Here is a 22,039-nt window from a genome sequence, read left to right on the forward strand (position 1 = left end):
TCATTTCAATACAAATACCAATATTTAAATAAATGACCCCTGGTTTTACACAAACTCACATTCACTAACTATGATTGAGAAAAAAAATTGGGACAGTCGTCTCCTCCGTATATGCTTACTTCCATACACTTCTCTGTGACAGACAGTTCATTATTTTTTTAAAATTTGTCAACTTGGCATTATAAATACTTCTTGATAATTTGAGATTGAGAAGAATAATTCCTACCTGAAATGAAATGAAATGATCACTACACATGCGTGTGTATTTCGTTGGGCACCATCCATCCCGTTTAATTGCCGAAATCCATCGATCTTTTCTCGTCTTTTCAGCTGGCATTCTATAGAAAGATCTATTTGAAGAACTGTCTCATCTATTGTTATAACCAACAGCAGAACAGGTCTCGGGCATTGTCAAAAATCTGCTCCAGTCCAATGACTCCTGCACTGCGGAGCATCTTTGTTTGACCAGCAATATGGCATCGTGGAAATGCTGACGTTACATGCACGAGCTTTATACAGTAAATAGCTTTGCGGTTACAATAAATATTATAATCATTGGGGCGGGGGAGGGAGTTTGTCACAGTAATAGAGTTTGTCACCGTGATCATGTTTCCTTAGTAATACATGTGAGCTAAATCAATGGAACATTTTACAATATTTATTTTATTTCCTATCATGCTGCCCAAAGGTACCTGGCAGTTAGTGGCAGAAGAAGCTGGTATGTTACAAAAATTTCCAAAGCATCTATATATAAAAATAGAAAATATCACTAGGTAGAGGGTACAAACACAAATAAAATTAGGCCTACAAAGTATGAATCAGAGGGATTATGGATTTAACACCACTTTTTATGTCACAAATCATCCCAAATGTAATTGTCCAGAAATCAGCATAACTCAATAGAAACCTTGAATCGTTGGTAGAAAACGGCTCTGATGTTTTTTATTTGTTGACGTAAATGTTGATGTTTAAACAAGTCATTTTCAGATTTTTCAATGATCCGTTTGAGCGATTTCATTTTAGAGCCCAATCGTCAGAATTATCCCGTCTCCCCCCCCCCAAAGACAATAGTTGATCACATCCAAATACATAAGCTTTAAATCATGGCGGAATCCTATAAACGTGTGACTTTGGACGCCAAAATTGAAAAACATTTTTTTATCTTTAGCAGAATGACAGAAATCTCATCTGAATTTAATTTTTCTTTAAAAAGCCAGTAAAGAGATCTTCCAACAATGTAAATGAAAAAGAACATGAATAACCTTTCGCAAAACAATGAGAAAAAGCCATTTTGATGGGCTTCCACTAAATCAAATTGCCGGTATTCTGGTGCAGCAAAATGGAAAGAAAATATTTTTTTCAGGATTTAGTAACATACCTGCAGTAGTATCTAACTACCAAAAAAATCTAACTTCTCAACCTGTTAAAGGAAGCGAGAAAGTTTGCGCCTGTTGGCAGCCGTTATCTCATAAAATAATCGTCGGTCTGGTACATGAAGAAGGATGAAAAAAATATCAGGGTGACAGCTGTAATACTTTCTCCAACTGTGCAGTAGTAGATTCTAAATTAGCATCGACTTTAATGGTGTGAACCAGTATTTTATACTGTATCTTGTCAATATTATGTATGTTTAAGAGTAGAAAAAGTGTTGGATGGTAGAGGTGAAGAGGTGTGTGGAAAAGATTAATATGTGTAAGACTGGGTTTTTTACATCCTAAAAAAATATATATACTGTACTATATAAAAAGTTTTTAAAGAAAAATAAGACTGCCACGGCAGCACGGTGGATCAGCTGGTAAAAGCGTTGGCCTCACAGTTCTGTGGACCCGGGTTAGATCCCAGCCCCGCCTGTATGGAGTTTGCATGTTGTCCCCGTGACTGCGCGGGTTTTTTCCGGGCACTCCAGTTTCCTCCCACATTCCAAAACATTTAACATTAATTGTACACTCTAAATTGCCCCTATGTGTGATTGTGAGTGCGGCTGTTTGTCTCAATGTGCCCTGCGATTGGCTGGCAATCAGTTCAGGGTGTACCCTGCCTCTTGCCCGTTGACATCTGGGATATGCTCCAGCACTCCCTGCCATCCTCATGAAGATAAGCGTTGAAGAAAATGGATGGATGGGTGGATGTATCTGTACTGCATTATCTACAGGCTGCATAATAATCATTAGCAAGATGAGAAAGGATGAAACTTACTTTTTTTTTCTTCAACATAAATAATTAACACATGAATAGCACATCACATAAATAGCCCGCGGTCTGAAAACTATCTGGACAGTGAATGCAATTCCTTTCATTGTCCATGAGAAAAGAATAGACGGCTAAGATAAATAAAAATCAGCAAAAACACACTGCACTCACATCAGACTGGAGTGAGAACAAAGGTAAGGCATGGGAACGACAGGACTGATGACAACAGCATTAACGACAAGACACAGTAACATCCTGTTCTTTAGTGGCCTCAGCAGGAATGTGAACTTAATACAAAGGTGGTCTAAGGGAACAATCAATTCCTTTGTTGTGTTTTTTAAGTGGAAGTCATTGGACAGTGTGCAGTGTGCATGAATAACTGTCTGTGCCGGTCTGTATTATTTTATTTGTGCATTTCCGGTCTGGAAAACGGAATGAATCTGATGTCTGAGTATTTATCACAATTTAAAAAAAAAATGCTCCAGTTAAGGGATGGATGTCATGTCAGTGTTTCTGTTAAATAAAATGTTTAATTTGAAAGAATACATTTTGCATTGCTGGACCATTTATGTTGCATATACATGAAAAAAATTACCATCATAACTCGTAAGCTATGAAAAAAGAACATACTATTGGCTCTTCTTCCAAGTTCCAAGAAATGCCCTATGTAAAACAGAGTTATGTAATATTGAAGGTTCTTAAAAAGATTCATAAATGCATACACGGGGGAAATGTACATATTTCAATTCATATACCATGTGAAAAAATATCAAGCATACATTTACATCTCCAGATGTCACTGCAAGGACTGAGAGCATCTTCACACGATTAAGTCAGCCACCACCTGAGCTAAGTTGAGCTGTGCACCCTAAGTGAGACTCACAGACCAGCATGCTCAGTTTTTCTATAAATAGTCGCTTCCTATGGGGAAAAAAACCCATACAAGTTGCAACCTTTTAGCTCTGATTAGCTCTCCATGGGAAAACTTATTTAATTATGCTGAAATTCTGAGTATGACAATGAGAAACAAGACCAGGCCTTATGGATTGCGTGCCAAACAGTGGTGAGATGGATTGCAAGGCAGGCACCATCCACAAATTGCAGAATCAATACTATTTTGGATTCCCTGGGACCTACGTGCTTGTGCTTTTTTTCTTTTTTTTTTTCATTCAAGGCATTGTTTCCAACGAAACCACTAAACTCCATTAAACAGATGGACTGCTTGCTAGAATGGTCCAATATGTTTAATATCCACTCTATTGTTGTCATACTAAACGGGGCCTCCAAAAAAATTACCCAATGAGCGAAAAACCCTTACACTGGCTTCCATTGACAAAAGCACAATTAGTACATGGCCTGAAGAAGGACAAACAACATTTCAACATGATGAAATGGGTTTTAAAAAGGCAGTGATGCAGTAAACAGAAGAACCTAAAAGGGTGATATGTGAATACCTCAGCTAAACCCGGGGAATTCGTTTAACCGTGAAGAAGCTGTTGCAGATTATGAATATATATAAAATATACAACACGATATACAACACATGAAGCCTTTGAAGAAATCTAAACCCCTTCAAAATAAATACAAAATGAATAACAACTGAAACAAAACTTACAGTTCAACACCCACCAACTCCATCCTAAGAAAGACCTTGGCTACATTTGCACTGGGGGTCTCAGTGACCAATTCCAAATTAGTTCTCATATCGAACATATTTTGACATATTTCTAAAAGTCGCCTGTGTGGAGTTTGCAAGTTCTCACCCATGCCTGCGTGGGTTTCCTGCCACATCCCCAAAACATATATTCATTGGAGACTCTAAATTGTTCCTACGTGTGATTGTGAGTGCAACTGTTGTCTCCATGTGCCCTGTGATTGGCTGGCAACCGGTTCATATGTTTCCATACCCATGTGATCCACGTACTGTACTTTATTGCTATTTATGCAGCTAAACAAGGGCTCCAAATTCCCAAGATGCTGTGGAGATTAGAGAGCAATGCTGTGGAATTCTGAGACCCTTGCAATGACAAGGTGGTCACGTTTCCTCAATTCATTGACATTATTTCCTTAGTTGCCAGGATTCTTAGTGGTTCCAGTCCTTGCGCTACACCAATGGTAACAATAGTTTCCCATCTGCTCCTCAATTGATGGACTATAAAACAAAGTCTGGAAAGAGACAGGTGGGGGACCAATATCATCCGGATCATGGCTCATTTGAGATATTGGTTGTTCCAACCTCCTCTAATATTTTCTATGCACTTGTGGGAAAACACACACTGAGTCAGCCCTTGGACACTTTCAATGAAATCACAGAGGCATTGCCAAATTAGTCCACAATGAAGCCAATGAATGAGCAATATGTGTGTCTATTATTCAAATTCCGGGAGTTTTCCAGGAAAGGGAGCGCCCTGTCTGTATCCTATTCAGGATCGTTCACCTGTGTAATTGCATGGTAATACCAAAGCGGATTAACACACATGATCACTTTTACAGAGTCAGCTTCTAGAGCGTAGCAATATACACAATGAATGGCCTGTACCAGGCAACCAGCTGAGGGATTTGTGGTGTCACAACATATTTATAAAACAGGCATACAGTAATGTACTAGTTGGATGAAGTGTCACAACTTTAGAGAAATGACTCTGTAACAGCCTGAATGACATGGCTGTCATATTTCATCACACAACTTGAGGCCCACTTGGCAGCACATACTGAAACGGGCTCAGCAGACATGAACATGAAACACCATCTCTGCTGGATTCCAGTATAAGATCACACCGCCTGAGAGATGCAATATATTTCTATCAGGTTACAATACGTGGCATCAGCAAAGTAAATCATTTTATATGATCAACGATGGCCTGCTTGGTCATGCAGTGATAAGAGGGGAGAAAAAAACATTATGTCTGGTTGACACTTTTAGAATCATCAGTGAGGCAGTCAAAAATTTTGGGTAACCCAAAGCAAATGAAAATATAGCATATAAATCTCAAGGGAAACAATCCACATAAAACGCATATTGAATACATACTGCAGTTTTGAGGGTTTTTTTCTTGTCAATGTAAAATGCTTGCAGACTCCCAAAATCAATATTCTAAATTCAGAATCACATTCCAAACATGTTACTTCAATAAACTGGAGCGACTACAAGACAGGCTATCACAGCAAAGTTAACAGGGGCAAACATACAACTTTGCATATGCATGCAGGGTGGAGATCGATACTGTATATTCAACTCACTAAGGGAGAAGTAAATCCAGTGAGCATATATATAAAGCTTTCCTTTTCATGTCGATAAGGAAGACAGATGTGTTTATTCAGCGTGATGCTTCGCCAACGCCATATTTTTCTTTGTCTCCCTTCCTTACAATTTACTCTGTGATAGCTGCAGTATTGAAACTATTTATTTTTCATCCATTCAGAACCCCACTGCACAAAACAATAGTTCTGACAATTGCAAAGCTAAAAAAAAGAAGCAATAACATTATTCAGCCCAACTACTCATTATCAATAATAGAAAAATTGTATATGGTACATCATCAGCAATGGGTATTGCACATATTTTTACTGCATTATTATGTATGACTCACTTTGAAATGATCGAACAATCCCTGTAATATGGTGCCACAGCCGCACTTTAAAAAAAAAGGCCTCCAATGTGGTGCAGTTGAACTGAAGTGGAGATGCAGAAGAGTTGAGTAGGAAAGTGAATTAGCTTGATGAACAGAGAAGTTGATTGTGTACACGGTAACACAGTAGTAGCTCGTCCAGAGTCAGAGGGCTGCAGACATCATGCCAGTCCTGCTGCCTGTAAACTTCTGATTATGCTTTGTGGAAGGCACTGTTGTTCCTGATCTTTCTCTCTGCACAGGCCCACAGTAATTTTCACATCACAGTGTGGCAAGGGACAAAATAGCTTCCCCTTTGAAGGCTTTCCCTCTGATATACTATCCAACTCCCAGTCCATCCTGAGATAAACATATTTCAGAGAAAAGGCTTGCAATTGTTCTGCACTATTTAGAATCTGTGTCTTTACTACACAGGACAATACAAACATAATCACAATAATGAATTGTTAAAACCATGGCAAAAAAAAAAGCTGGCCAAGTATTGACCACTTACATTACAATATGGGGAAATCAGTGCATGTAAATGGCAATGCCGAACACAAACATTGAACGCCCGTGACGTTTGATCCTTCAGGCGGTACGACTTCAAAAACTGACATCAATGTGTAAAGGACATCACCGCATGGTCTCAGGAACACTTCAGAAAACCAATGTCAGAAAATACAGTTTGGCGCTACATCCATAAGTGCAACTTAAAACTCTATTATGCAAGGCAAAAGCTATTTATCAAAAACACCCTGAAACACCGCTGGCTTCTCTGGGCCCATGCTCATTTAAGATTGACTGATGCAAAGTGGGAAAGTGTTCTTTGGTTTGATGAGTCTACATTTTTCAAATTGGTTTCGAAAACGTGTCCTCTGGGCCAAAAGAAAACAACCCCTCCGTACTGTTATGGAAGCAAAGCTCAAAAGCCAGCATCTGTAATGGTATGCGGCTGTGTTTGTGCCAGTGGCATGGGGAACTGATACATCTGTGAAGGGACCATTAATGCAGGAAGGTACATACAGGATTTGGAGAAACGTCATTTTTGTGGACTCCCCTGCTTATTTCAGCAAGACAATGCCAAATCACATTCTGCATGTGTTACAACAGCGTGGCTTCGGAGCAAAACAGTGCAGGTACTAGACTGGCTTGCCATCAGTCCAGATCTGTCTCCCACTGAAAAGGTGTGGCCCATCATGAAGCGTACGATATGACCGCGGAGACCCTGGACTGTTGAACAGCTGAAGGTGTGCATCGAGAAATAATTGTAAAGAATTTCATCTACAAAGCTTCAATAAATAGTGTCCTCAGTTCCCAAATGTTTATTGAATGTTGTTAAAAGAAAAAGTGATGTAACACAGTGGTAAACATGACCTTGTAACAGTTTTATTGGAATGTATTGCAGCCATAAAATTTTAAGTTTGTGATTATTTGCTAAAAAAAAAAAAAAAATATCAGTTTGAACATTAAATGTATTTGTAGGATATTAAATTAAATATAGGTTGAACATGAGTTGCAAATCATTGTATTCTGTTTTATTTATGTTTAACACAACATCCCAACTTCATTGAAACGGGGTTTGTATATTTAGAGCTACAGACTTCTTGTTGAAGAAAAAGAAGGACTTTTCAGACGTGGTGGTTTTCATACAAGTAATATAACGACATGACAATGACAATTACAAACGTCCTTGAAAAGAAGAAAAAGGAAACTGATTTAATTTCCACTTGCTCGGATGTCCAGTTGGGGACAATTACAGAGTCTGCTATGTATGGGAACTTTACTGATCAGCAGACTTGGCCATAACATTTCACCGCAGCTAATTGTGTTTATCCGGATGGTGCTTGATGAGTTCTCTCTTGACACGCCTGCTCTTGATGACGACTCCAAGGGGAGTTGATATCTATGACAGGGTGAAGCACTTTTTTTGCGGAGAGAAAGGTTTCCTTGAAAAAACTGTCATCAGTGACTACAGAGGGAGCATCTGCTGTGATCAGCAGACATAAAGGAGCCATTGCTCACAGTGAAGGTGACAGTGTTACCACCGCATCATTCACTAGCACGTGTTATATGTAAAAGTGATCAGCTTTGAGCATGTGATGATTCCTTTTTGGGTTGCTTTTTCACTTTTAAGAGAAACAAAAGACCGCATGTGGTTCTAATCCAGTCAGAAACACCTTGGTAGAGACACTAAGAAGACACTTGAACTCGCATTTGTAACAGACATTACTGTGAAACTCAACCATTTGAACTGTGAGCTGGGAGGCCAAAGTAAGACTGTTGCTGATAAGTCCTCTCAATTCATTTAAAGCTCAGATGATAATTTTCTGTGGATTTACCGAGGAAAAATGTGCTTCTGTGCAAATGGTGCTGACAGACAGTGCGTATGAATCTGAGACTTTTGACAAAGTTGTAGAAAAGTACTCACAAGTCATAAACAGACTGAGAACAGGTTTTTGTAAGGGGCAGCAGCTCCTCACCTGCACCTCATTGGCGCTAACTATGCCATGTATTTAAGCTTTGTGTGTTGCATTGCTAGTTGCCAGTTCATTGTTGGACACTGCATTAGCCTGTGTGAGTATATAAGCTTATTGTTGTGTATATGTCTCGTTGTCGCGGCCAGCATTAATGTGCCACCGCAGCCAAGTCTAGTTACAGTGAAGAAAATAAGTATTTCAACACCTGCTATATTGCAAGTTCTCCCACTTAGAATTCATGGAGGGGTCTGAAATTTTTATTCAGCTACTGTGGGTCGAAGACAAAGAAAATTAGGAAAGTGGATTCATCGTCAGAAGACGAAGAGCATTGCACAGAGCCTACAACCGAGTGTAGGGACATTGACTGTTGACAGGATGACAGGAAAAACTTGGGAGTTGATTGACATGATGATTAGGAGAAAGGTTAATATATTGTGCATACAAGCGACCAGGTGGTAAGGTAGTAAGGCTAGAAGTTTAGGGGCAGGGTTTAAATCATTTTACCATGGAGTAGATGGGAAGAGAAATGGAGTAGGGGTAATTCTAAAGGAAGAGATGGCTAAGAATGTCTTGGAGGTGAAAAGAGTATCAGATCGAGTGATGAGGCTGAAATTTTAAATTGAGGGTGTTATGTATGATGTCATTAGTAGCTATGCCCCACAGGTAGGATGTGACTTAAAGTTGCAAGAGAAATTCTGGAAGGAACTAGATGAAGTACAGTGAAGAAAATAAGTATTTCAACACCCTGATATATTGCAAGTTCTCCCACTTAGAAATCATGGAGGGGTCTGAAATTTTCATCGTATTTGAACACGTCTATCAGCTAGAATTCTGACCCTCTAAGACCTGTTAGACCGCCTTTAAATGTCCACCTCCACTCCATGTATTATCCTGAATCAGATGCACCTGTGTGAGGTCGTTAGCTACATAAAGAAACCTGTACACCCCATAATATCAGTTAGACTCAAACTTGTAACATGGCCAAGACCAAAGAGCTGTCCAAAGACACCAGAGACACAAATGTCATGGCTGGAAAGGGCTACGGAGAAATTGCCAAGGATCTTGGTCAAAAAAAGTCCACTGTTGGAGCAATCATTAGAAAATGGAAGAAGCTAGACATGATGATCAATCTCATTCAGAGTCAATTCTGCTGGATTTTACTACAATTTTTAAATGGGAATAATTTTTAAAAAAATATTTGCCCTTTACCTTTTCTGTATTTATGCACAACTTTAATAAGTGAGTAGTTTTAATAAGTTATGTGTTTATTTTCATTTTCGTTGTGCTATTGGTTATAAAAATTTGACGTGACACACCAGATATATTTAGGTAGCATTGAAAATAAATACAGTATTGTGAAGTTTTTAAATGTACTCATAATTATTTGTGCATTTCAACTAATTGAAATAGTATTGGAACATTTAAATCACCATCAAATTAAATTGCAAGCTGAAGAATAGAAAAATAAACAAATGTTTAGCAATGCCTGCACTTTTTTCCGAAAGCCAATCATCATTTGTACGCATAGTCTGAAGGGCTTTGAAGTTTGTTCACAGAGTAAAAACAAATTCAAGTAAGAATATTTTATGAATCACAGATTTTTGTCTTATATTCATCCACATAATCTATGCACAAATTTGTGCACACACACTTTTTGTAAATGATGTCCATGTGTCAACATGTATTTTGGGCCACTAGACTGGTAGAAGGTCTTCTCCAGACTGCATGTTAGCTTTGCTAATTCAAACAAAATTGGGGAATGGACTCTCTCCCTCACTTCACAATATTACAGTATGTTTTTGGACAGACAAGAATAGTAGTCATATCCTGTTGTGGGACATTAATTACCTTCTGTGTGTCACAGACGGGTGAAGTTAAAACTGAATGATTCTTCCAGTAGGGACTACAGAATGCAGATTATTACGTACCCCAAGTGCTTGTGTTGTTTTTGGCCTGAACAGCTGATGTTGCAGTTGGTCAGTTCACTCACTCACTCACTCACTCACTCACTCACTCACTCACTCACTCACTCACTCACTCACTCACTCACTCACTCACTCACTTTCAAGCTCAGGCTCACACTCGCACACACACACGCAACACACACACACACACCACACACACACACACACTGTTGTATTAATAAAAGACAAAGCACAAAATAGCAAAGAAAAGGTTTTATTGGATTAAGCCCCTCCTAGCTGTACCAGAGAATGATGGAAAGAATTTAGAAACTCAGGGAGGTCTGTCTCCACAGCCTTGTTTGTTTAACTCAGACAACTTTGAGGTATTCAGTGCACTATTGTTCTGTAGCTACTGACCAAATGAGAGTGAAATCAAGACCCCTCAAAAAAAATATAATAATAATTCGTGGTCATACTATTGATCAGTAATTGTGGAACCATCCAGTAGCCAATGTAATTACTTTTACAGCTGTAATACAGCAACACTGTACACTATATACTCTACATGCATATAGTGTGTATATTTTTATTTCACACCCTGATCTGTTATTAGGTTATTATTATAAACCTCATAAATAACTTGAAAAATTGTGATGCTTGTTTTACAAACTGTAGAAAAAACTACTTTGCTGTATGTTTGAGGGCTACTGGGACTTTTGTGACCCGAACCATTTCCTAACCCAATCTTTTGTTCAAACCTTTCAAGGTCACCCTATAGAATTACACAAGCTAACACAGCTGCAATGTCCTATTATCAAAGTATACGCTGGCTTGGCTGAAGCAGGAGGGTACGAACAGCTTTAAAGAAAACATCAGGATTTTACACCCTTCATCCCACCAAAACAATTTTAAGTACAGCACCGTCTATGGATGACTAACACTTGTCCCTCCATAGGTGTGGCTCAGGTTGACACCCTTCTCATCCTATTACATATTACAAACAATTGAAAAACAAGAAGGCATGATGGGACAAGATGGCATTTTACTTATTTATATATAAATCCCCTAGAATCATTATGTAGGCTCAGTCACATGCAGTAGAGATTCACTGGATAGCTGAAAAGACCCATGGAATGTGTGAAGAGGCGCATCATTCCATTGTTAACAAGTGGCTCCTCTGGGAATGAGAAGAGCGCATAACAAGAGAAGATGAGAAACAAGACTGTGCCATCCCATGTAATGCCATATGACAACCACCACTGAATGTCTAAATGCCGCCATTAAACTTTACAATTGGCTGTCTGCGTGGAGAGTCTGCGGCACAAAGAATGCAAGTAGCAGACTTGTCTTTCCATTTTGGGGAGTTCTCATCCTGGTTTTGGCTGAACTCTTGCTCCTGGTTAGCATAATGTTTGTGTGCGGCTGCAGCTGCTACAGCAAAACGTGCAAGTGGTTGAGTCAACACCGGTCAACTTACAGTGGTTTGGACGTTCATTCTACTGCTATTGCACTCTCTTTTATTTTTCCCTCTGAGCCCAGACCATCAGCAGTACAGCAACTGTTGTGAGGTCCGGAACAGCATTCTAATGAGGTTCCAGACCTCATCACAGTTCTTCAACCACCTGCAAGGTCCTCACTGCAAACCCCCAATCTCCTTTGTGACTGAGCTCTGAGTGAGCAATAAACAGAGTTGTTGGGGGTTTGACGAAAACACTTGCTCTGGTTATCTTGACCAGTAATAAAGGTCAAAATGGTACAGAATCAAATTGCTATCCCAATAGATACCTCTCTCTCTCTCTCTCTCTCTCTCTCTCTCTCTCTGGACATCACACCACTGTGTTACAACTTACTCCATATGATTGGAATGACTCACACGTGAGAAAGAAAATAGCAAGGATGTCCTATGCCAAGTCCTCGCACTGCCAGATGTCAGAGTAATCTGAATGGCCAGTCAACTCTAATAGAGCTCTACTAAAGAGCTGTCAGAGGGAATCATTAATCCCAAAAGACAGGCAGAGACAGATGGTACCATGATGGCAGATCGATGCTCTCCCTGACATCTCACCGTTTCCAGTAGCAGGAAGTGGGCTAATCCTTCAGAAGAAAGTTGCAGACTAAACACGCAAGTGGAGCCTGAGCCATGTCTTCCCCAGGCACCGACATTACCCTACATGTACTGCCTCATACATTTCCTGGAAACGAAAGAGAGATGAAGAGAGGCATTAGTTTTTTTTCTGCTTGAGGGAAGCTTTATAAAAACTCTGACCTTCCCCCGGAGGGCCTCTCTTAGAGGTCCCAAGATGCAAAATAAATGGGGTGGAGCATATATGAACCAAAGATAAATGCCCCCAAAGTAGGCCCCTGAAGCAGAACCAACTTGGAAGCATGTAAGTAAACCCAGTATGAAATATCCAGAAAATCACCACACTAAATTAACTCCTGGCAATTGATCCATTAATGCAACCTTTCTTCACAGGTGCAAAGTAGAACTATATGACCATGTCTTTTGCAGAAACCGCTGTCAGTAATTACAAGTACACCAAAAATGAAAACACTTGGCCATAATCCCTATTGGGAAACCACCAAAATGATTGGGATATAATTTACAATTGTTATGGAGGCTTTCAATTACATACACCTAAGAAGAAGTGAAAAGGTAGGAGGAAATATGAGATGATTTCCCCTTTGAGGCTATAATGGCTTTCTGGGAAGAATTTCAATAGATTAAATGTGTGTGTGTGTGTGTGTGTGTGTGTGTGTGTGTGTGTGTGTGTGCGTGCGTGTGCATGTGTGTGCGTGTGTGTGCGCGTGTGTGGAATTCTTTCTTCTATTCATCCAGCAAAAAAACATTTCAGAGGCCAGAGGTCACTGATGTTGGACAAGGAGGCCTGGCTCGTAATAATTGTTATACTTCATTGGTTCAAATGTAGGTCAGGATTTGTGTGTTATACTTACAAAGTTGCAGCATATACTTCCAGAACATATCCAAGCACGATGACAAAGTAAGATGCCAGGAGAATTAAGGGGACCCTGGTCAAATCCTTGGTGATAAACTGATTAGATGTCTAAATACCAGTCATATAGTGCCTGACATTTTCCCATTTCTGTTGAACCTCATTGTTAATAATGTGACTTAAATAAATCACATCTTTATCCCAGCGTACTGTTTTCTGTCTTAAAATTTGGACATGAGGCTGTGCAATGATCAAACTGATACCATTATGTTATCCTCGCACCGTATTCAGTGTCAGATTATGATTGAAAATAAAGTAAATATTGTCACTACCAGGTATGCTGCTTAATTGCAGCTCGTAGCACCATTTTGATGCAAAACTAAATGAATATCAGATCCTATCTAACTATAGCGCCATATGACGGGGGGCCTTCTTATTTTTGTATAGCAAGACGCTTTCTTTATCTATCTGATCAAAAACATGATTCTACTTGGTGCCTTCCTGCAGCAAAGATAAGGAGGTGTTTATTGGACACAGTCAGGGAAATATGAAGAAACCACTGTCCAGAGCCTGCAGAAAAACACTGAACAAATAGCACTGGGATCAAATTGATTTTCTTTTTTTAGCTTGTGTGTGTTGAATGGTATGTGCTTTGACACCCATTTATATGTCATCGATGGGAAATCCACCGAATTTGGCCATTGAAAAAAAAAAAAAAAACTCAACAATGCTGAAAACTCCTCAGTACAAACTAATACAGACAAGTAATTAGCGGCATCAGGCAAAATCTTGTGTGGACTAAAGCAGCTGCACAAAATGTTGGATAAAAGCCCCTGAATATGCAAAGAGAAACGGCAGCTGAGGCATGATAATAAGACTACCATCTCATTAATGCACTGCTACTCTCCTCACTGCTGTTTCCTAACCTGGCTTTGTGGCAGCATCCACTCCAGCTTTTCAATCGTGTCCCTCAAGTTTATTTAATTCCATCAATGTGATGATAAAAGGAGAGGGAAAATTATTAGCATTTCCAGTCATCTCACAGTGAAGGAACGAATGTGCGGCTGCATCAGTCCAGGCCGGAGCCACCAGTGACTCAGGACAAAGTAAGAGGGGTGCAAAAGAGAAAGGAGGGGGCATTCTGGGGGTTGCATGAACACCTGCTCGTGATCCACAACTACCACAGACAAAAACAAACAAAAAGCTGATGGGGTGTTCATGTGTGTACTTCATGGACAGACAGTGCACTATCTTTAGCCTCATCTATTACTTTCCATTTGTGCATAATCCTGAGTATCTGTTTTAACCTACTTGGAGCACAAATGTCTGGGGTTGTGTTGCATTGAAATATTTATCATGAAGTCAGTACGGCCTTTCAAAAGTTCGGCACTGTGGCAGACTAAAATGACATATTAAATTGAAAATCCATTTTCACTATCTTAAATTGAATGTGCAATGCAAGGGAACTGCTGGACAATTACCTCACAATAAATTATATTAACGACATAACAGTTGATTTTAAAGATAAATTGATGTTTGCGTGTTGACTTAAAATGTTAATTTCACCAACTACCACAAGGCAGCTGGATGAATGTAACTATTGCTGCAGCCAATGAATAATACAAACAAATTAAAATGCTGAATGTGTGTGTTTTGCCTTATTGGAAAAACAAATGATGAAAAAATTGCTTTTCTGGTTGAAAATACATAGAAGGTATCACAACATTTGGACTGGCTACCAAGCTGAAAAGGAGATGAGCATTTTTAACAACATATTTAGGAAGACATAATACATAATGTAACATGATGTATCAAATACAACAAGGAGCAGCCACGGGACTTGGATGGCAAACAATGACATGCTGGATAGTGGGAAGGCCATCTGGTATGACTTAGCACCATATGATCATGTCTCCTCCAAAACCTGCTTACCTTCAAAACACAAGACCAGCACCTACCCATCCCAACCCTCCATCAAATCCTGGTATGTGTTCATATGTTGCCCATCAAAGTCATTATTCTTGTATGACTCCCCCAAAAAATGAATTTCTCATGCCCTACATGTCTTCAAATATTGATTCACAGATTCACAAAGAGCCAGGGGAAAGGAGTGACTAAAAGAAGGAGGAGAATGTGAGCAATCACACCCAAACCCTGCCTCTGAAAAATGTTTAGAACTTTATTTTTCTTGAGGAATCCAAACAGCATGTATCAAGCACTCATTTACTGCAGCAGAGAGCCCCACGAACTGTCAGGAAACTGGCAAACAGAAGTCAACCCCCCACCCCACCCCCACCCCCCCTTTAGTCTTTGGCTGGATCATCCTGAATTATTTTGCTATTCAGATGGATCCTCCTTGCTGAAGAGGAAGAATGTCGTCTGGTTTTTGATAGACCCGAGAAGGATGGTGCGAGTGGATTTTTCATAATGTTTTCTTCGCTGTGACATACCAGTTTTTCTACTTTTCATCATAAGAAGATGTTACAGCAACACCACCTGAACTTTGAGGCCTTGTGCACTGCGTACTTCTGGTGTACAGATTTCAAACAGCTTAAATTGAACTCAGATACGGTCTGCTGGAGTTTTCCCCGCTAATTGGGAGGCTAGGCAGATATAGCAATTGGGCAAAAACCTAATTATATTTTTCAGACCAGCCAGTGTCTCATATTTTCCTGGATCCAAAACTAATAGAACAAGTAGAATGCAACAAAGTAGAGCAAATATTTCAAAATGAACAAGTTCCCGCTTTGAATGTTGCTTTTTTCCCCCCTACCCTGCAATGGTACTACAATTCATTGAAAAAATTGTTTGATTATGTCATTTCACTGTAATTTTTCATTTCATTGCATTCATTTTGTATGTGGTTCCAAGTTGTTTAGAGAACAACGTGTATAAGTGCATGTTTAAGCAGTATTTTTTTTACTTTTACATTTTTTCCCCTCAATTTTTTTTCTCCACAATCACGACTAAAGAACACATACAACCACATGATGGATTAAGTGTGACCTGGAATTTTAGCAATGGAAAAGCAGGTGTTTCCAGCTGAGGAATCACCAGCCAAGTTGAAAAGGTCAAGCTACGATGCTGGCCTCCCCTAAAGTATGCCAACCATCTTGGCCCAGTGGAGGTCACAAATATAAGATCCATCCTTCGGCTCTCTGAGCCATTTTAGGAAGAACACGGCAAGGACATATTCGTGGGTCGTCAACACACATTCCAGCACGCATGCACCCAAGATAGGAGCTCAATAAGTGGTGGCCCTTGAGAAACAAGTCTGGTTTGAATCCATCAGCACTTGCGTCATACAGTACTTAGAACATTCTGTGTTATCACAAACTCAACCTACTATGAGAGTAAACTTTATTTTTTTAATGAACAAATGGTGGATGAGACGTTGGCTTTATTCAATGTCATTTTCTGTGTTTTGGTTTTTTTTTTTTTTTTTTTCAGATATCTGACAATCTATCAGGTGAGAGCTGCCAACCTTGACGGGAAAATAGTGTTCCAACTCCCAGACCATCTCCAATAATGCATGCACATCATGCCCTGGTACACCCAAGCACTAACAAAAGCACATTCCAGTGGTATCTATGCAGGATAAGACAAAGGGGTTTAATGTCATGCCTTTCACACAATTGTCAGCACAGCCCATGCTATAAATCTGGCCTGGATTCAGTCAAGAGCCTTGCAGGCGCTAATCAGGGACAAACTTTGCGCAGGTCCCATGAACACACCACAGTGAATTTTGTCTCGTATTGTCTGGGAGCCCTTGAATGTTCCCACAAGGAGACCACCAGAAGTGGAGATCCAGCTAACGTGCAAGAGGGCTCCACTAAAGACCACGTAGAGATGATGAGAAGCTTCCTGCATGCCACTGTGTTCACCTGATGCTGCCAACAGGGGGGCGGGACATGTCATCGTCCCAACATCCCGTAAAAACAGCCGAAACGCAAACACAGACGCATGCTGTGAACTGTGTAATAAAGATGAATAATTAGCTCTCGAGGCCAATCGGGAGAAGAGCGAGAGAAGCTCAAGATGAGACTCAAAAGAGGCTTCAGTACGAACCTGTTTCACTTCAGCAGGCATGGTCCAAATTCCCTCCCTTCGCTCTCCAAAATGGATATTGTGGGATTTCAAAGTCTGGTGGCTATTTCCAACACTTGCAAAACTTCTGCCTTTGCGTCCTCTTCTGCGCTCGTGTCCTTGCGTTATCCTGGATTGATTTATGTGGAGTTTTCCCTCTGAGAACGCAGAGGCAGCGGCTCAGAAGCGTTCGGCCATCCTCAACGAGCCCCGTCAAGTTCAACCAAGTTAGCAAGAACTATGCCGGAAACTATGGAACGCGCTCTTCAGAGTAAAACTGACGGTGGCACTCCTGTCAGTTTACATAGCAACACCACCGTACGACAACACCACATTAAAGGACCGGTTGTGTAAAATCTTGATGTCAAATTTTATGGATCACGGTACTAAAATGTAATACACGACACATGATACTTTACACCAAGTATCACCTTCAAAATTCTTGGCACTCTTCAAAAGTGTGGCAGACATTTGCAACACAAATGCTATTTAAGTCACGGTAACAGATACAGGACAAGAAATGTGCTTAAATAATAATTCAATTGAAATGTGCTACACATAGAAAATTATACCTACATATAGGTTTGTTAAAATACCGTTCTAAAAGATTGAAAACAAATGTATTGACGAACATGTGCTCATTTATTTTGTAAATAAAACTATGTTTTGTCACTTGAGAGCATATACTCCGACAGTGAAGGTGAAATACTACTACTGGAATCCGTTTAACTGTTATTGTACTGTGTGAATTCCAAGAAAGTGACAATAAAATATACATAGCTGGTGGGGGGGGGGGGGGGCAGAGAGAGAGAGATCCATGAACTTCATTATTATTGTTTCACATGCCTGCTTCTTCATTGAAGCCTTGTTGACAGACTGAAATGCGTGATGCGTTTGCAAGTGACCCATACGACAGAGCTTTTATTTTGAAAGTTGGAGCACGTGAAATCCAGTGTCTGTTAGGCTGTGTTTACCGTATTTGACAACTTCAAGTAGGGGAAAGACTGCTTTGCAGAGACGATGTATTTATAGAATGGAGGGAGTACAGAAAGAGAAACATAGTGTATTTGTTTGAGGAATCTTGCTCTTTAATTAATCCAAGTCAGTAGCGTCTGGAACAGAATTATGATGACATTAAGATCATATGCATTGGAATATACACGTCGCACCATAAGTTATCGAGAGTACAACGAGGAGGAAGCCCCTTTAACACACATACACACACATTGGGGTTCCTTTTTGGGTCGCACCTTGCTAGGGTGGGACCAGCACCTTCTGTACACCCCAGCTGCCTCTGCCTCAACCCCCCCCCCCCCAACACTCCAAGGACCCCTCCCCTTTGTGGCATAGACAGAGAGAGACGAAGAGAAAAAGAGAAGGGGGGCAGGGGGTCTCAGACACAAAACGAAAGTTTCCCCCATTGAGGCAAAGGCACGCCCGCACTCTGCAAATTTTGACACCCTCCAATCCGACATACACATGCTTTTCTCTGCCTCTTTGTCCCGTCCCCCTCGCCGCTCTGGACAGAAGGGAGTGTTGGGACGTACGTGAAAGAATTCACACTCCGATATCAAGCACCGAGTCCACGACGACGGTGGAATGTTAATCTAATAATGTCGATGAAAGCTGAAACGAAGACTTTGAGAGACGTTTGGACAGTCGAGGGGAGCTGAAAGGGATGACTGGACTTAAAATAAACAGCAAAAGGAGAACTCCCAAAGCGGAGAGGAAATGCCTGAGGTTTAGCATTCCAGCAGCCTGGCAGTGCTGTTTTATCTCCCAAGTGTTGCCGATTCAATTGTTCTTATGAAAGAGCCCACCACACACCACTGGTTTTAGATCTAGTTACGAATCCAGAATGCCTCCAAAATAGAGCCATGCATAGTGACTAGTTGTTTCAACTCAATCTCTTTGAATGATTACATTCAAGCGATTGAATCGTTTATTAGATTTAGTCATTGTTGGGCAAAACATTCTAAGCGCTTTGGAAACTCAAAAAACGTCATCTGAAATGTATTTGAGCTTCTGATCTCTGTGAATTCAAACATTGACGTGTTGGCAGGTGGAAGACTTAAGACCTCAGGGCCTAAAAGGTTATCTGTAGTTATAAGGGACTCTGATTTTTCACGCAGCTTTAGAGCATTGGCCTCACAATTCTGAGGATGGGGGTTCAAATCCCAGCCCCACCTGTTCGCCATTTGCATGTTCTCCCCGTGCCTGCATGAGTTTTCTCCAGGCACTCCGGTTTCCTCCCACATCCCAAAAACATTCATTGATTGGAGACCCTAAATTTCCCGGTCACATCTCAGACCTGGTCATCTCTAAGGACGTTGAAATTCTTTCAAATGACACTCCAGGTATTTCTGACCATTTTTGTATATATTTTAAATCACACATTCTTCCAAAAGGGCGGCAAGGTGGAACAGCTGGAAAGCGTTGGCCTCACAGTTCTGAGGACCAGGGTTCAATCCCAGCCCTCCCTGTGTGGAGTTTGCATGTTCTCCCTGTGCCTGCGTGAGTTTTCTCCAGGCAGTCCGGTTTCCTCCCACATCCCCAAAAAAATCCGTTGATTGAAGACTCTAAACTGCCCCCAAGTGTGATTGTGAATGCGACTGTTGTGTGTCTCCCTGTGCCCTGCAATTGGCTAGCAACCAGTTCAGGGTATACCCCGCCTCCTGCCTGATAACAGTTGGGATTTGCTCCAGCACTCCTGTGACCCTCGTGAGGATGAGAGGCTCAGAAAATGGATGGATGGATGTTTCTCATTGATTTGGACCCCAAACTACAAGGGATTTAGCATATCAACTACTTTTTGTTGGTGACAACTGCAGAATGTAGGGTTTATAACAGATAATATAATATCTGGTATAATAATACTGGATGTAAGAACAACATTACAGCTAATGGAGTCCAAAAAGTGTTAATTGTGTGATTTTAATGCCCTAACTTTATCATTAATACTCATTGAGAAGATTGTAGAACAGTACCTCAGCACTTTGGGGAATAACCTCACTGGCATTGCAGAAATCTAGTGTGTCATTTTCAACTATTTGTATTTAAAACTAAATTAAATAATGTGCTCTTTTCAAGAAATGCTCGGAACATCAAGCAACTTGAACTTGAAAAATGATGGGTTTATAAGAGATTGATATTCCAGCATTTTCACCTTTTCAAAGCATAAAAAGAACATGTGGTCAGTGTGTCAGCTTGACACATCCAGGAAGGCTTAAGTTTGAATAAAATGCCCAGAGATGGAGGCAAGTCAGTGTAAGTTCCCTCTTTTTCATACATTCATACACCACTGCACCAACATTCTAGAAAACGAGACATTTCACATGCTGAGTACAAATTCTTTAACTTCACCTTCTCTGAAAGGCACCGACATATAGATGCCTGCTGGCTTCAGCATGAGCAAACTGACTTCAGATTTTATTTGTGTGTGACATAAAATATGAGGAATTGCTGGCTGTGTGATGTTGAGTATATCTGTCTTTGTAGTCTGTCTCAGCCAGGGGCAATGCCAGAACATATATGGTCAAGTTAAGTGCAAAGCTCCTTGTGTGGTTCTAACAAATTAAGTGTGCCCACTCTTCAATTGGAAGATGCAAAATATGTTGACAAAGATCTGGAAGATTAACTGAGAGCGTTGTAATAAGTATCCTGGATCAGTTGTAATGGTACTTTGAAAAGAGACAGTATGGCTGCAGTACATTAAACGCTTGTACCACGCTCTCTTTTCCAAAACCTTTCAGCAATCAGCAATGAGATTTTGGTTATGGATGTTTAGCTCTTTTTTTCAGATGATTCTATCTTGAGGATTTACCGATACCGACAGAGTACAGTATCAATACCACAAGCTAATATCTTTGGTCCATCCATCAATACATCAATTTTCTTTGCCACATATCCTCACGACTGTTGCGGGGAGTGCTGTAGCCTATCCCAGCTGTCAACGTGCAGGAGGTGGGGTACACCCTGAACTGGTTGCCAGCCAATCGCAGGGCACATAGAGACAAACAGCCGGACTCACAATCACACCTAGGGGCAATTCAGCGTGTCCAATTAACATTGCATGCTTTTGTGATGTGGGACAAAACCGAAGTGCCCGGAGAAAACCCACGCAGGCACGAGGAGAACATGCAAACTCCATACAGGTGGGGCCAGGATGGAACCCGGGTTGTCAGAACTGTGAAGAGAACTTTCAACTTCATTGTAGTCCGGACTACTGTGAGATGGTTTAACGCTGATGCAGCTGATGTCATGTAAGTGCTTCTCCCCGCCTTCAATCAACCAGAGTTTTGCAAGTGAAACACTTGGGTAATCTTATCACTTTTTCTTGCGTGTGTGTGTGTATTTGTGTTTGTGTGGCCCCAATCAGCCACATCTATCTATCTATCTATCTATCTATCTATCTATATCTAAAAGTCACTCTGTCTCAATGTGTAGAGGAGGTACATTTACATTCTTTAGAAAAGTGTACTGGGTATGCAGCCCTATGGGGGCACAAGTGCAATCAATGCTGGATAAATGCAGAGGGTTGCGTCAAGAAGGGCATCCAGCATAAAACTGTGCCAAACAAATATGAGCATTCATCTAAAGAATACTATACCGGATCAGTCATGGCCCGGGTTAACAATGCCCGCCGCCGCCACTGTTTACTTGCAGGGCATCGGTGGAAATTCAGCTACCGTGGGTTGAAAACAAAGAAAAGTAGGAAAGGGGATATGTCGGCAGAAGAAGAGGAATGTACAGAGCCTACAATCGAGTGTAGGGACTTTGAATGTTGGGACTATGACAGCAACTCAGGAGTTGGTTGA

The 22,039-nt window shown here is 40.6% G+C and overlaps 1 protein-coding gene across 7 annotated transcripts in view; it reads right to left on the minus strand.

Annotated features, from left to right (window-relative positions):
• The window catches only part of arvcfb (ARVCF delta catenin family member b), a 240,004-nt gene that overhangs the window by 106,278 nt on the left and 111,687 nt on the right, over window positions 1-22,039 (minus strand). For 3 of the 7 annotated variants that reach the window (XM_061816538.1, XM_061816535.1, XM_061816534.1), the window contains exon 1: window positions 17,205-17,469. The exons of the other annotated variants lie outside the window; for them this stretch is intronic. In XM_061816538.1, coding sequence (XP_061672522.1) covers window positions 17,205-17,225 — 21 coding nt within the window. In that variant the 5' untranslated portion in view covers window positions 17,226-17,469. Of the gene's footprint in view, window positions 1-17,204; window positions 17,470-22,039 lie in introns of those variants that run through there. 7 annotated transcript variants of the gene reach the window in all.

Source organism: Syngnathoides biaculeatus, chromosome 4, assembly GCF_019802595.1.
Source record: "Syngnathoides biaculeatus isolate LvHL_M chromosome 4, ASM1980259v1, whole genome shotgun sequence".
In the NCBI taxonomy this organism is placed as follows: Eukaryota; Metazoa; Chordata; class Actinopteri; order Syngnathiformes; family Syngnathidae; genus Syngnathoides; species Syngnathoides biaculeatus.